The sequence below is a fragment of the Salmo salar genome, chromosome 29, assembly GCF_965601325.2.
Source record: "Salmo salar chromosome 29, fSalSal1, whole genome shotgun sequence".
NCBI classification, from domain to species: Eukaryota; Metazoa; Chordata; class Actinopteri; order Salmoniformes; family Salmonidae; genus Salmo; species Salmo salar.
The window spans coordinates 26,858,140-26,874,749 of NC_138319.1; the positions used below are offsets into that span (position 1 = coordinate 26,858,140).

Genomic DNA, 16,610 nt, shown 5'->3' on the forward strand with positions numbered 1-16,610 from the left:
AGAGAAGCAGGACAATACAGGACAAAACACACCAACGGCAGTGCCGCTGATCACTGTGCTACGTCGTGATTAAAGACACCCAATTACTGCAATGAACAGTGTCGTAATTACGTTCCTTAATCACATTCTGGAGGTCTAATTGCCTTAACGATGTGTTTCATTAAACGAATGTAGGTATTACAGTCGACAGTTTTCATACACAGTTGTTGTCGAATTAACAAATTATTAGACAGCGTCATGGAAATTGTTTTAATAATAATAATTAAACCTGGCTGAGCTTCGTGGTGTAATACTAACAGACATGCGCTTCTAGCCGCAGGGCAACGTTGCCCACCACGTCTGGCCTTTGCTCCCAAGGCTTCGTGTGACTTTACATCTCAAGGTCCAGAAAAGTTACCGTTTGTGATGGAGCATAAAAGTATCATCTCATTATTATTTTTACAACATGCTTGGCATGTGGCGACTTTCCGAAGATCAACAAGCACTTTATGGTTTTAGTAAAACATGACCTGAGATAAGGAGAAATTGAATTGAATCGTTATTTAGGATATGGGCCATGAATAGAGAATTATAATGTTAGAATATTTATAGTTGATAATAAGGTGCACAATCCCATTTCTTCAGAAATGTTTATTATTTCCTTATCCCACGTTCAGATTTTTCGAAGATAAATGAGACAAAGTGGCCTTTCTCTGAACAATATATTTCAGTCCCGGCTTCGTTTTCTTAAATGACTCCAGTTTCAGTGATTTCATCAGACGACCAGACGAAGGTATTCGTTTTGTTCAAAATATTTTAATAAAGCTTTCCAACACATCAACACATACAAATGGCCCTCTTTATTCTTATAATTACTAATGTATCTACAATAATCCACTGCTTGACCTGACAGCGCGTCTGATCCCTCAAGACCTCGGCCTTATTGCATGAGTGTGTAGGAAATTACGCAAATTAGACACGTCGCTAATGCAGAATACAGTACCACCATGCAAATAAAATGTATCAAATCAATAAATAAAAACGGACAAATTGAAAAGAACATGAACTGAACATACAGGTTTTTAGAGACTCAAATGTAATTATTTTACAGTGCCAAGGAAACTGCCAATGTAGCACAAGTGTTTGATACAACAAAAATATATAAATGACTATGAACTCTGTATTGAGAGATTAAAACAACTATTTTCGTATTCATTTTAGTTCATTTTGCTTTCCCTCAGACTCTTAGTTGCTCAGCACATTCTCAAAAGATCACCAAATAACCACCAATAAGAAAACACCTTCTTAAGTTATAAATAAAGTAAGTAAAGCAGCAAGGTTGTGGTTTCTTATATTAACTAATGTCTTAAGTTGTTCCATCTATTCAAGTGAAACGGTCGCATGTTTTTGTCAGGTCATAACTTTTCACATAGGGTCCATATTTGCGCAGTGGTAAACAACTGTCAATCCATCACCACTTGCGAGACACTCATACATTTCTGTTTGGTTTTTCACTTTCATTCATACAAGCACTTAAAGGATGCTTTATATATACACAATCAGGCGTTGTCTTAACAAAAAGCTTTTCCAATGCATTTGTAAATGTTATAAATGTACTCATCATCGCATTCACTTTTCTCGGTCTACACTGACTTCGAACCTCTTCTCTCCAAAGTCGCCGCTTGTTTTAAAAAGTGTTGTTCGCTCTGGCATTTGCTTCTCTGAGTCTCTGGTACTTGCTCGTTGTTGTGATGCTGTTAAGGCTTGTCCGCGCATTGTTTAAACAGGCTCGAGGTGACGTTGTTGAAAAGGACACATTTGTCGGGGCAGGAAGACCCGGCCAATCCGGTGGAGAAGGGGTACACAGGCGGCTGGTCGTACGCACTTATCCCCGCACTCAGACCTGGTAGACCCGGTGCAGCAAGGGCCGTGGTGGCGGGTATGGACGCCGCTGAAATGGCCTGGCCCTGGTTCAGATAGGCCACCAGCCTCCTCATCTCCTCCAGAGCCTGCGCCTGCATGAGGATGTAGTTTTTGGCGAGCAGCAAAGTGGCGATTTTGGAGAGTTTCCGGACGGAGGGGCTGTGCGCGTACGGGATGACAGAGCGCAACTCATCCAGCGCGTCGTTCAGGTCGTGCATCCTCCGTCTCTCCCGCGCATTGATGTTTAGTCTGAGTGTTTTCTGCTCTTTGTTTTTCTTACCTCCCTCCGGTTTACCGGCGGCCACAGTTCTCCCGTCGGCCAGGAGGACCATCTCACATCTGCCGTCGCTGTCATCGTCCGGGCTCTGCTCCCCGCCACTGCTCTCTGCAGCCGAGGTCCTGTTACTGCTCTCTCCGAATTTGACGCACAAAGATCCGGTAGGCAGACCCAGCGGTCCCCCTCGACCCCCAGCCAGTCCACCGGGTTGAATCGGGTCCGAGTCGGTCTGGTCGAAACAGCTGATGGGTGACTGGTGGTCCCTGGACCCCGGCAGGTCAACACCAGCCGTCGACCTGAAGGAATCCATCTTTTTGTTGGAGACGGCGCTGAGAGTTTTGTGGAAAATATCTCCTGGTCCGTTCAAGTTCATTCTCCTGTCCATAGCACTTCCTCTCCTCCAGACTCTGCTTTAGTGGGTGGCAGTTTCTGGAGACTCTCTCCCGGCGACGGCTCTTGTATACGTTTCTTGCCTTGTGCGCTGTCAGAGAGACTGAGTTGTTCTTGATCGCTTATTATTGCTCGACTTGTCAACTAAGATGCTGGAGACAGGTCGGCCCTCTTTCCCTCTGCTCTGCTCTTTCCCTCTGCTCTTCTCTTTCCCTCTGCTCTGCTCTTTCCCTCTGCTCTGCTCTTTCCCTCTGCTCTCTGCGCTCGCGCTCCTTATCTCGCTCTGATTCACCTTCAGCAGATCTCTACGGCGATCAGCTTCACGCGCAAGAACGGGGTCTTTTACATCATTATCTCGAGGCGGGTTAATATGAAGAGGATTCGCCTATTGGGACACAGTTCTCTCTCACTCTCTCTTCCTCCCTCTCTGTACCCAATCAGGTTAACGTTTGAATTAATGGGATTTAAACGGTAACAAACAATCCCGCGTGCTCTCTCCCTCTTCCCTCTGTATCTCTCTGTCCCTCTCCGTTTGGGTATAGTGGCTCTGCGCGCACACACGTTGTGATCTGAGGAGCTGCTTACAGCGTTATAAAGGGGCGCTCGGGTCTATTATTCGAGTTACCATCTGTATACACGCTTGAGTACATATGTTTGAAAGGAGCTGCCTCCTATTAGAAACCCAAACCACTGCTTTTAAAAGTGACATCCGTGGCGACATTCACCCGTCAATGCGCAATCTAAATGCGCCTCTCCGTTTTTGAATGATGGATAAGTCAGGCGGATAATATAACTCTTCATTGACTACTGAGACACTAGACTATATTTATCCTCAAGTTTGACAATTTCTCCCTCCTTGCTTTCTCCGCTGTCTTCATCAAACGACCTTCATTTAGAACTTACACTATATTGACTCCACTCAAAGTTTACGCGTCTATTATTTTAAGCCAGTTCAAACTGTGTCGTGAGAATTGTAATTCATGCAATAGCCTACAGTTTTTAGCCTGAATTGCATAATATTTTTTGCTAACATTCCACTCCTTGTATTCTGTGTCATGCCAAATGTTTGACACGACAAGGACAGGCAAGGAGTGGAATGATACACTCAACTAACTGGTATCCAGGCTATTATATTTCTGCTTCGATTAAAATGATTTACATTTTTACAAATCGTTGATGGCCCCCAGATACAAGCCTCTTTAACGCGTTCCTCTCCCCATAAGGAGCTTATATTGTCCAGACAATAGATGTGCAGTCGTAGCTGTCTTATAATAAGATACTCATGGCATGATGACTAAATTGTCTGCAAAAAAATGTACTGATTTGCTTTCTGAGGTATTATTCACAATAAATAAAGTTATAATAAGTAATCTTAATAAGTAAATAACTGCATACATTGAATGATTGAGTATAATCAATTATTTGCAACCCCTCAGACTTCAGGGCTTCAGAGAGAACAAAACCATCCAAAGAAGTCATGCTGGCTAGACATTACTTGGGCTGACATTGCCATCTACTGACATAAAGTATATCCTACATCTATGAAAACAACTCAGAACTGTGATCCTGAGGGATCATATCATTTATTTACCCCCGAAATAAAGATTTCCCCTTAACCAAACTTTGCAGAATTAGCAACACTGCTTGGATATTGGATGTGCTCTCTCTCTCTCTCGATCTCTCTCTGTCTCTCTCTCTCTCTCTCTCTCTCTCTCTCTGTCTCTCTCTCTCTCTCTCTGTCTCTCTTTCTCGCTCTCTTGCTCTCCCTCTCTCTCTCGATGTCTCTCTCTCTCACTCACTCTCGCTGTCTCTCTCTTTCTTTATCTCTGCCTCTTTATCTGTCTCTCTAGCTCTCTTGCTTTATCTCTCGCTCGCTCGCTCTCTCTCGCTCTCTTGCTCTCTCTCTCTCTCTCTCTCTTTCTCTTGCTCTCTCTCTCTCTCTCTCTCTCTCTCTCTCTCTCTCTCTCTCTCTCTCTCTCTCTCTCTCTCTCTCTCTCTCTCACACACACACACTCCCCTATCTGTCAGCAGCATCCTCATGGTATTGAGGTGTAATCTCAAGGTCAATGTTTCTGGGTTTCAACCAGGTCAATTAGGCTTCCTACACAGCTTCTGGTAATGATATACTGTAGTGTCTGTGAGGGGCTTCTCAGCTTGCACTGACGCTGGAATACTAAAGAATGATGGTCTGGCGAGAGGCGAAGACACTCACTTTATCCTGAGACAGCGAGGGAACACCTTCATGCCCAATCAGTCTGGGCTAATGAGACAAGATGGGGCTGGATGTAGAAACAGCATTCACAGGCTCAGCACCCTCCTGCCTCATTTCTTCTCTCATCACACAGTCAGCACTTAGCTGATCATGGAGAGAGTGTAGGGACGAAGGGGACCATCTAGAGCAGGGCTTGATGACCTCATTGTGATTACAGGACAGGTGCATTTCCTCAGGACAGGTGCATTTCCTGAGTTTCAGTTAAGTTACATATAAGGAAATCAGTCAATTGAAATACATTCATTAGGCCGTAATTTATGGATTACACATGACTGGGAATACAGATATGCATCTGTTGGTCACAGATACCTTACAAAAAAACCTTACATGCCTCCTTCGCTTAGAGTTGATCAGGCTGTTGATTGTGGCCGGTGGTATGTTCTCCCACTCCTCTTCAATGGCTCTGCGAAGTTGATAGATATTGACGGGAACTGGAATACTTTGTCATACACCTCGATCCAGAGCATCCCAAACATGCTCAATGGGTGGCATGTCTGGTGAGTATGCAGGGCATGGAAGAACTGGGACATTTTCATCTTCCAGGAGTTGTGTACAGATCCTTGCTACATGGGGCCGTGCATTATCATGCTGAAACATGAAGTGATGGTGGTGTAAGAATGGCACGGCAGTGGGCCTCAGGATCTCGTCACGGTTTCTCTGTGCATTGAAGTTGCCATTGATAAAATGTTATTGTGTTCATTGTCCGTAGCTTATGCCTGCCCATACCATAACCCCCCCCCCCCCCTCTCTCCACCATGGAGAACTCTGTTCACAACATTGGCATCAGCAGATTGCTTGCTGATATGAAGCCATACATGTGGTCTGCGGCTGTGAGGCTGGTTGGACGTACAGCCAAATTCTCTAAAATGACTTTGGAGGCTACTTAAGTTAGAAAAATGAACATTAAATTATCTGGCAACAGCTCTGGTGGACATTCCTGCAGTCAGTATGACAATTTCACACTCCTTTAAAACTTGAGACATATGTGGCCTTGTGTTGTGTGACAAAACTGCCCATTTTAGAGTGGCCTTTTATTGTCTCCAACACAAAGTGCACCTGTGTAATGATCATGCTGTTTAATCAGCTTCTTGATATGCCACACCTGTCAGAAAAACAGATTATCTTGGCAAAGGAGAAACGCTCACTAACAGGCATGTAAACAAATTTGTGCACAAAATCTCAGAAATAAGCTTTTAGTGTGTACTGAACATTTCTGGGATCTTTTATTTCAGCTCACAAAACATTGGACAAACACTTTACATGTTACATGTTGCCTTGATATTTCTGTTCAGTGTAGTACTCTTTACAGCTTAAAGATGGGAGAAATATCTTGAGGAGTCTAATTGCACATCATAAAGGGTCACAATCACAATTCACCCCCAAATCAAAGTGTGTCAGAAATCTTCATACTTCAATAGAGGGCCACATGGCTCCTGATCCAGCTACACATGATGGATCCAAATGTCTGTCTTGAGAGGGTGTGTTTGTTGTGTCTCCATCCTCCAATTGGTCACTCTACATCGACTATTAACTGTCATCTCACACGTTTACAGTGTTTCCTTTGCTCTGTCTCTGAGCTATAATGTGCTGAAGGAATCCCCATTATTTTTCTCCGTCTCATATTCGAGTCTTAATGTAGTAAGTCATTTCTACCACACGGTGGCACACAACAACCACTATGATACAATAGACCTGGATATGCATGTTAGAAATTCAAAAGAATTCAAGGCAATTTAGAGGAGATTGAAATCCAGGAATTTAAATGTATTTAACTTCCTCAATTTTCTGCGTTGAAAAATAACTGCTGTTGTTCATTCATGAATATCATTTGATTTGTGTTTATACTTATGTAATAAATGATCATTCAATAATATTTGATGTCTTGTCAGGAATCATACATTTCCCCAAGGTGTGGAAATTATGAATACAAGGATATGGTAAACAACTTACATTTTCATTGGTTTATTAAACAAAAATCATGTGCAGCACAGAGGGAGACTGACAAGTTATCTATCTGCCCCGTTCCAAAGACGAGACAGTCATTACATGATCATCCGTATCTCTGTTCTCTCTCCTGCTGCCTCGGAGTGCCTGGCCCCTGGTCAAAACATAGGCAACTTGCAAGGCCAGAGTGAACCATGGAGTAGACATCTCTATGACTTTAAAGTGCCTATAGCTGAACTACAGCCACCGGCCTTATCCCCAGGAATGTGACTTAGGGCATTAACGATGTCTAAATGCTGTTTTATGGTGGCTCTTATCATCAGAGAGCAGTCAACCTCTGCTTTAATAGGCAGCTAGAATGTAGAACAACTGTTTTGTTGCATGGCAACACAATCACATGAAGAGATTTATTTTTGTATTGAGTAGCGATTTCCCAATGCCAGAGTGGTCATTTCAGATCAATTACTGTGTTTGCTTCTGCTCTTAGAGTAGGTAGTATTCAGGTCAGGTCAGTGGGGCTATTCACTGTGCCATGTCCTGCCCTGACTGACTCAACACTGAGATAACAGACTCTCTTTATGTATCTGAGGTCATTCATAGAGGCCCATGATTTACTGCAGCAGTAGAATAACCTAAAAGTACTCAGGACGTATGCCATTATTTTCATTGGCCAAACACCAGAGTCATTAGAGATAACCCAAGATGACTTTATATTACTGGGTGTCTAACAGACTATGCAGAATCCCTTTTTTAATTTTCAATCTCTCTCTCTCTGTCTCTCAGCCAAAAACCTGTTATTTTGTACTTCTGATCAAAGGAGGGAGAGGCTTCATGACCTAATTCAACATTGGTCAAATAGGAAAACAAGCAAATCACTGGTACCCAAGGGTAGTGATACAGGTATTACATCACCTGGGAATGCCTTCTCTTCTTCCTGTCTGTTTGTCAGAGAAAGATACAGCTAACTTAATACTTTTTAAAATGACACACTGTATACCTATAGACCTATCAAACACACATTCCCACAGCAAGTTCTGATGAATTGTATCCTATATTGTAAGCTAGCGATTACCCTGAAACCTTGTCAACTTGATATAATGATTTGACATGCCATGTTGACCCTCACTCTGTGTTGTGTTAGGGGCCTACAGTGTATTCAAGTCTGCCCATGTATGCAACGGCCACTAGGTGGCATAGCATACCTATGGGTATTATTGTAAATCTGCAAACCACGAAGAAACGATTCAACATAGGCCTATTTGATTGGATATGTATAAATGTTTTTGACAAATACAATTTCCATATCTCTTCCAAATTTTCGAGATGAAGTCTATATTTAAATCTGGATTATATGTTCAGATTCTGACTCAAATTATCCTAGTTAAAATCAGAAATAGGCTATGGGTTGAATGGACGGTTAAATATGCAGGCCTAAGTTTTAGCCTACGTATCCCATGCATAGGAGGCTACAGATTCGGGTTGATCGTTACATTAGGCTATGTTGTCACTGCTTGCAAATGTCATCACACATAAACCTCACAAGGAGACAAGAAGGCTACTATTTTTAAGTGAAATGTAGAACTGTTTGGCTGTAACTGTGTACGTGCATTCTTGTGGCGTGTGTGTTTGTGTGCATATTTATGTGAGTCCTGATGTGCGTGTATATGTATGCGTGGGTCTGCATGTAGGCTGTGTGCCTTTGTTTAGATACATCCGGTTGTGCCCTGCTTTCATGTAGGCCTATTCAATATAATAGCTTACTGTATATTTCGTGTATAATAATGTTATTCTGAAGCGTTCGCGTATAGCGCAAGCCTACTAAAACAAAATGGGCTGCTCTGCGGCGGACTGCTTTCAGCACCAGTGGTTGTGGACAGCGCCTTGAGAGCGGATTGTGTATATGCAAGGCCTCTACCTCAACCAAAGGTCCTTCAGTTACACTCGACCACAGGGCACATTTACAACATCCTCCCACATATTTTAACATGTTTAAGCTGCATATGTTTTAGCTGCAATAGATCATGTTGCATATCGACAGTGTAGGCTACATGCATTTGAAATGACATCAGTTATCATATGAAGACATGAGCTGGTAGTATTGGGTGCTTTATTTACTCTGAAAAAACGAAAACGATACAACATAGACTACAGGGGAATTTGCAGACAACAAACCTTTTCCGTTATCGCTTTAGTGTCTCGCTTTAGTGAAAGCTGTGTGCGCTCGCGTAGATGACAGCAGGCTCCGCTCTTGGCATTCACCGCGTGCCTTAATTGTAAGACATTAAATCAAGGTCCGCTGTGAACACGGAGAACCAGAACCTCAGAACACTCAGTGTGTGTGTGTGTGTGTGTGTGTGTGTGTGTGTGTGTGTGTGTGTTACATTTTGCCATTTCCACCCATAACATTCATTCTTTGCCATTTCCGCCCATAATATTCCTTGTTCTATATAGACCAACCACCCGTTTCTTCAGACCTTCAGTGCGAACAGTTATGTGCCGATGTCAGTGTTCTTTGAAGTTGGAGTGGCATTCTGTAATGGAAGGTTACTCGTGTAGACTATCAAACATCATCTCATAGCTGCTGATAAATGTATGCTATATACATTACCCCATAATGACAATTGAATGTAATTTGATAGAAAAAAACTATTAAACATTGAAGCACGGCGGCCATTGAGCTTGGTGACACCCGTGCGTAATGGGTTAAAGTCGTCACTAGCACTGTTTTTGGGGGCTAGATTCAAACTGATGATTAGTCCGAATCCGTCTCGGAGGCAAAAAGGGGGACGGGCCATTTGATCTTCTTCAAAGGATGTCTGTTTTGGCAAAAAAAAAGCGTCAGGAGTAGGCTTCAACCACGTCGTATTCCTCCATCAAACACCTACCAAAAAAAGAGAAGAACACACCAAATGCGTCACAAACCTTAGAAAGTCAATACAAAATCCTGTACGGGAAAGAGAGAAAAGCCTACAAACAGGGGAAAAGTGTTCGTCTTACATTAAAAAAAGAAGCCTATAGAGATCCATAAAGGTCGCTTTCTGCTTGGAAAAATGGAACGGCACTTTACAAGAGAAAGCATAGCACCAGTCTACTCGCAGGTCAAGTAAAAAAATAAAAAATAAAAGATTCCGCAAAGCGCGAATGAGGCAATTCGAAAGCCTCAAAACTGCCCTCCTCCTGCATTCCATCAACGCACCGTGGAACCACCGAAGGCAAAGGTATATAGGCTCCTCTCCTCACAAATCCATCTGGGACCGAGGACGAGCTGAGCTGAGCTGTACATGTCCCATTTTCGATACCACTAAATGAGACTGATCTCCCTCAGCCCGGTCTTTTCCCCTCGCCGGCTGACTTCAGGATTAATGGCGCTCTAGCCAAACAAATAAGGCATCTGCCTTCTGCACAAGAGGATTGCATGGGGGACGGTGACGTCACTGGGCAAACAGATGTTCTCTCTCCCTCTCTCTCTATAGCTAACGTCCCCAATCATCTTCCTGTGCCCTTGAAACTAAGGAAAAATCACTTCAGTCTCAGTTTAAACCTAATCTCCCTGTTTCTTAGCTATTGCAATTACTCGACGCACCTTGTTAAAGTGTATAGTGATGGACATAGAACGAATAGAAAGAGGATTTTAAATCCTGTTTTGTCATGCCAATGCACAGCGATCTGTGTGAGTAGGCTAGTTTGATAATATCACTAGGTGAGTTAGGATATTGGTTTAGCCTAAAGGTTTGAAATTGACTGACTATATAATCAGTTACGCAATGATGCACTGTTCTAAAAATGGACACACGCGCGCGCGATTTTCTTTTTTCAATTGTGTCGAATTGTTTAATGTGTGTGAGCCATTAGAACCATTTCGTGGAACAATGTGTTTAGGTCCAATGCAGACCCTATTCGCTGTCCGTGGTTTTGAAACCAGTGCAAAGCCAGCACATGGAACCAATGTATCTGTTCATGTCATTACATTCACTATGCAAACTATTTTACATTTAGTCTTTTAAGCAAGAGAATGTGCATTCATTAAATCAATTGTGCGTAGTAACTATTTGCATATATAGAATATAAAACGCCATAGTGTTTATAGCGCATGATTAACGCGTTTGAAACTGCATGCCAATCGTCATTATATCCATCAATTTGCCTCATGAAACCAGTGCAAAGTATACTGAAATGGAATTGATCAATTATTGAGTCAAGGCTACAACCCCACTACCTCCACTACTACTATTAGGACTAGCCTGTCTACTACAGCAACTAGGCTGCTGCCTCAACAGTGCTGCTAAGCGTTCCAATAGGCTTTGGGAGCTATTTCTGCCGTTACACAGATTATATTCACTAATGTATATAAGTATAGGCTTGAACGCAGTTTGTATTCAGACGGCTATGATTATTGCACCGCATTACCCATTCAATATTTGGGATGGAGAAACAAAGGGAAACGCCATTTTAGATGGGGGGGGGGGGGGGGAGGAAATCCCCCCTCCCATATGAAAAATCTAAATGATACAGTCCTTTATGAACCGATATTTGGAGTGTGTAACAAAACCGCTTGATAGTTTACCTTCCCGCTATCCGGTAACCATTGAGAACTAAACCCAGTAGGTCCGTGCGCGGACCCATTGTCTCAAAGCGCCGCGCGACGAACAAACAAGTGCATAATGAGCATGCAGTCATTCCATCGTTTTTATCGATTATGTAGACTAACTCTAGCCCATATATATGAGCCCACTTGTGCAGTAACGTGTATAGTGATTCTACTGGCTCTTTGTCAACCTTATTCATATCCATAATTACTAGAGGCATTTTTTTAACGCCCGCAATAACAATGGCAAGTGCAACGTCGGAGGCAAGTCCGTTATCTTTGAGTGCCTATGCTTTGAGCGAATCATGCCAACACCCCAACACCATATAGGCTAGTGAGTGTGCATGGTCAGTTTTAATGTTACACATGGACGACACTTAACAAAGCACATTTCTTTCCTTGTCATATATGATATGAAATACCGACCCAGTGAAGACATGGATGCTCCATACTCACCCTCTCTCGCAGGCCAGATGGTCCCATGGTATTGTCCTGTATCCATTCGCTTTTTGTTTTCTTTCACGTCATTGTATGATATGATTCGTTTTGTTGTTAGCAAACGGCTTGTAGGCCTATTCCCGGTTATCTCGGTGTAGTGATGGACAATCAGGGGACTCCGGCGGGCGAGTAGCGGATTCTACCAGTGTGAGCGATGCTCTGCAAAGCATGGCTCCTTTTTCCCTTTTTTCAAAAGAGGGCAGGTCGTTCTGTGCATTACAATGAGTTAAATCCCCCCCCCCCCCCCACACACACACACACACACACACACACACACACACTGTTGGAAATATCAAATGTCAATATAACATGAATGGATTTTGTCACGTTTGTTAGCCTATATATGCATTTTGTTTGTCGTGTTTGTTTCTTTCAAGATGTTAAATGTAGCAGTGCACCAAATCATAGCGGACTAGATTTGTGTCATCAAAGATAATCTGAACCTAGACTAGGAATGTGCGTAATAAAGGTACACCATTGAATCGACGTCTTCGTGTGCTGGGTGCAATTTGTCATGTTTAATAGCGTTTGTCCTGAGAGCTCCATTAGTACGTTGTAGTTCCACGCATTCTGCCTCTAGACCGCAGCTCAATCTCACTGAATCTGTTCCAATGAGATGGTGAGCCCTCAGACCGCACGTGATTCATGGGCCAGATATAAATGTAAATTTATTTCACGACCTTAAATAGGTAAAAATGCATATTTACAACTCCTAACGATTGGAGATATTAAAGCATATCTCGACCCAGTTCATCGGAACGCACTTAACACATCTCGACCCAGTTTATTGCAATGTACTTAACCTATACTTGAAGGTCTTCTAAGTTAGCCAATTGGACATCAATGGGAGCCGTATTCACCCAGGAGCATTTATTTACATGGATAGCATTCTTCTTATATTTGTAGAACATTATAATGCTGCATAGGCCTTCATTTGCTGTGAATACGCCATGCGTAGCACCCTTTTACAAGCATAGATGTCATGGATATTCTGGCCTGTGTAGTTCTCATGCGGAGAGGGAGGCCAACGGCAGCTATCCTAATTAGGCCAAATTAGATAAAGTGGCTGCAGCTCTTACAGTACAATCAAATATAGCAACAATTCTGCTTTATAAAACACTGGGTTTTTGAAAAATGTCAAATATTGTAGACCCCGAGGCAAGTAAAATGTGAGGGCAGTCTATAGGAGACTAATTCTCCAAACGAGTCATCAGTCCATGTCTTGATATGAAACGGAGTCACGTTGATATCAGTCACGTTATGGATGGTAGCTTCTCGTACAGGCCTGCGTATTTTGGTTCAACAAATTTCAGAATGAGTGTAAAAAAATACATTAGGTCTATACACGAGCTATTTAATATTCAATTAATAATTAATTTAAGTGCCACCCCTGTGTTCGGTGCTACTGGTTTGTAATTCCCTTCACTTCCTGCCGAGATCGACTCAGGGGCAAAATATCCAATGGAAACACAACCCAGTATGGATCCCCACACTTGGCCCCATGGAAAGATGATGTCATTATAGCCGGTCTAAACTTTCTAACGCTAATGGCTCAAGAAAACGACCCGAACACATAGCGAATCACACACGCACATGCAAGGTGTTACTAAAAAAAATATTTCACTTGATTTGATTTTTGCATATGATATGTCAATATAGCCTGTGTGTCCACACACTTTCTATGAATACAGAAGCTACTGCGTGCTCGAAAACACGCTCTATTTCTCCCATTCTTCTCCCCCTGTTCTCTTGACGCCGTGGATGGAGGCTGCAGGCATTCTCCTCTCCCTACGTGACACCTACCTCCCTGCTTGCCCTCTATAGAGGATACTATCTAGGGTACATGCTTGCCCTCTATTGAGGATACTATCTAGGCTACTACACTCTGTTACAGCGGGCCTTTAAACACACGATTGCTGTGAGAATTCAATGATCGTTTAGTGATGCCACATCAGCGGACAATACTATATATAACACATATTAATATAATATCTGGAAGAGGCGTTGTCATCTACAGTTTTAGTAGGCCTATTGATTCATCCACGTGTGAAAACACAATACTGTTGCAACAGTGGTACATTGCTACATATCTGGATACAACTTTGGAGGGACATTTTAAAGCACTTTTTTTCACTGTGAGGGGAGAGAAAGGGAAAAAAGCTATTGTCCCCACTGAAACAATGGAAGCTGCGGGCGACGTGCAGCGGTGCGCGCATGAATGGCGAGGCTCTAGGATGTGCGCGGGTCAGTGCCCGGGGTCTCCATCCCAAAGCCCCTTTCCCAGCGCGTCACAATGAACCTGCGCGAGGTCGGGACTCCGCGGGGTCACAGGCCATCCCCTATTGTCCCGCACTTCAAAACAGATAAACATGTATTAATCAAGGGCCGACCGGAGGGCCCCTTGTCTCACAGAGAAAACTAAACCTAGAGGGGGAGAGAGAGGTGGGGAGAGGGTAAAGGGGGGGATGACTACCCCCTGCAGATGCAAATTCCACCAAGGCCAGAGGTGGGACATGTAAAAGTTTGAAATGTTTCCCAAGTCCAACAGTCGGTGTAGAGGAATGTGTGCGACTGGTTTTCAATCGGAGGATGGAGATATTGCTATGGTCTCTCAAGTAAGACTGCATTTGGAACCCTTAGGTTAGATTTTGTTCTAGTACGTTTCGTTCAATTTTAGATTGGATTGTGTTGTGCAGAATATACTTTGGTCAAATCGGTGTGAGGTTGTAGTGCTCGGTTTAACTGCTATTGTTTGCGTAGCCTAGACTAGATATCCAATGGGCGAAGGAAAAGTGGTGCTTTGCATTGTGGCATTACCATAACTCACAAGTCATTCTTCATGAGCCAATACAAATTGACGGGGTGGTTTACTAAATACTCGAAAATATTAGGCTACTTGAAAATACATTGATGTAAGTTGTGGATGTAAGCCATGTGCAGGTGAAAATTGTCGCTACATATTCTGAGTGACTCAAAAAGCTATAGTATAGCCATTTTAGAATTATTCGTTATAACATAAAAACAATAACACAAATGGCTGAATTAAATCGAAGTCTAGTGGTTTGACAATCGTTTGGTCATTAAATGTATGTCTAAACGAAGAAACCTAGCTGTACTTTAATCACATTTTATCTAGCTAGCATATTGATGAATTATATATTATTTAGGAAACGTTACTAATGGGTTATAAATGCACGCGCAGTAGGAATACATACTTTTATTGAACTGTAAATACTTTTGTAGTAGGGTAATGAATGTCAATAGGCATGTAAATAGGTTCAAAACAAATCAAACTATTTAAAGTGGTTGTATCAGACTGAATATTCACATTACATTTGAATCGATTCCAGACGAAAAATCTGGGAACATTTTCTGTAAATTAGCAACATTCAGACACTAACGTTACTCTCTCATGTGAACATAATGAGTGTGTTGTCTGATGTTGTAAAATGTAGTCTACGATAAAACTATCGAAATATCAAATAGTCTCTGTTCAAATGTGTTGCTATTAAAGCCTTTAGCCTCTTACAGTCGATAAGCGCGGTGGTTTTCTGTATAATGGAATTGACAACGGGGTATATGTAGACTGTGACCACCCTCCTTATACAGACACAAAGGCCCATAGGCTTCTATCCCCTAACCTTGTAGCATCAGAACCTCACTGAAATAAATTACATATACAATTGGTTACCTCAAAGGTTGTAGAAGCAATGATGGGGATCTCATTAATACCACTTTGATAGGCTATCCACATTAGCATTGATTAACCACTCAATATGAACATTTGATTGCATCAATCCATATCATAATCTTTAGATTTCAGACAGGAATCTTTCTATGAGAAACACATTTTATGGTCAATATTAGCAATATGATTATCCATATTTGCATTGATAAAACAAACACTCAATTATATCATGAAATGTGGATTGCATTACTGTACAAATGATCATGTAAATATTTGAGACCCAGAGATGGACTTGAGAAGCCTGCTGTTTGATACCTGATGTTATTCTGAAATGGAAGATATTGAGACTATTGGGGGAGAGGGAGTGAGCTAAGCATAGCTGTGAATTGAAGATGAAGAATAGGGAAGGGTAAGAAGTGGGGCGATTGGGTGTCTGATTATCTACCAAAAAATATATACTTTCAAATACATCTCATGTTTTGCGTATTTAGGAATACATTTCCATTTTTGATAACCTTATTTATTTTTTATTTCAGTATACTAACAAGATACAAACACAATAAAAGCTTAATGAATCTGTAAATCAGTCCATTTAACCTCCATCATTCCATTTTGCTATTCAAATAGAGGTAACAATTATTGCTAACGGTTATATTATTGTCAGTGATAGCCAAGATCTAACCATATAACTTAGTGAGTATTTGAGTAACATGAAGTATCAGATTGTATCTGGGAAATACTAGATGGAAACATGATTAAGTAGTCATGGTGGTCATATTACAAATCAATGGCATAATAAGGTAGTGTTTCAGTGACTTCAGGATGATTTCTGCTGTCGTCATATTGCTTGTCATGTTGAGTTGTGTAGCCATGACAGACAGTGTGACCATTGGCATATACAGTCTGTCTAAAGGTTGCTCTGCTGTTTGTGTTTCTTCATAAATACTATTTCCCAGAGTCATATCGAAAGCTTGGGACTAGAAGGTTCTATCTGCAAAAAGAGGATTCTGGGATAATTGGCATAGTTCCGACCCCTCATTGGTTTGAATGGTGT

General features: G+C 42.0%; 1 protein-coding gene and 2 long non-coding RNA genes across 3 annotated transcripts in view; 1 reads left to right on the forward strand and 2 right to left on the reverse strand.

Annotated features, from left to right (window-relative positions):
- Nucleotides 1-775: 775 nt before the first annotated feature.
- Nucleotides 776-3,145, reverse strand: LOC106590392 (class E basic helix-loop-helix protein 22). Its single transcript, XM_014181365.3, has one exon. It carries the CDS (start codon nucleotides 2,562-2,564, stop codon nucleotides 1,737-1,739), a length of 828 nt encoding a protein of 275 aa, XP_014036840.1. The 5' UTR covers nucleotides 2,565-3,145; the 3' UTR covers nucleotides 776-1,736.
- Nucleotides 3,146-8,875: 5,730 nt separating this feature from the next.
- LOC106590391 (uncharacterized) lies at nucleotides 8,876-12,045 on the reverse strand. Its single transcript, XR_001325039.3, has 2 exons — nucleotides 11,827-12,045; nucleotides 8,876-9,666 (listed from the first exon to the last, which is right to left on the reverse strand). It is a non-coding gene; the product is annotated as an uncharacterized LOC106590391 (long non-coding RNA).
- A 2,359-nt stretch (nucleotides 12,046-14,404) lies between these two features.
- The window catches only part of LOC145865780 (uncharacterized), a 34,273-nt gene continuing 32,067 nt past the window's right edge, over nucleotides 14,405-16,610 (forward strand). Inside the window, exon 1 of the long non-coding RNA XR_014383086.1 lies at nucleotides 14,405-14,483. This is a non-coding gene — a long non-coding RNA (uncharacterized LOC145865780). The remainder of the gene's footprint in view (nucleotides 14,484-16,610) is intronic.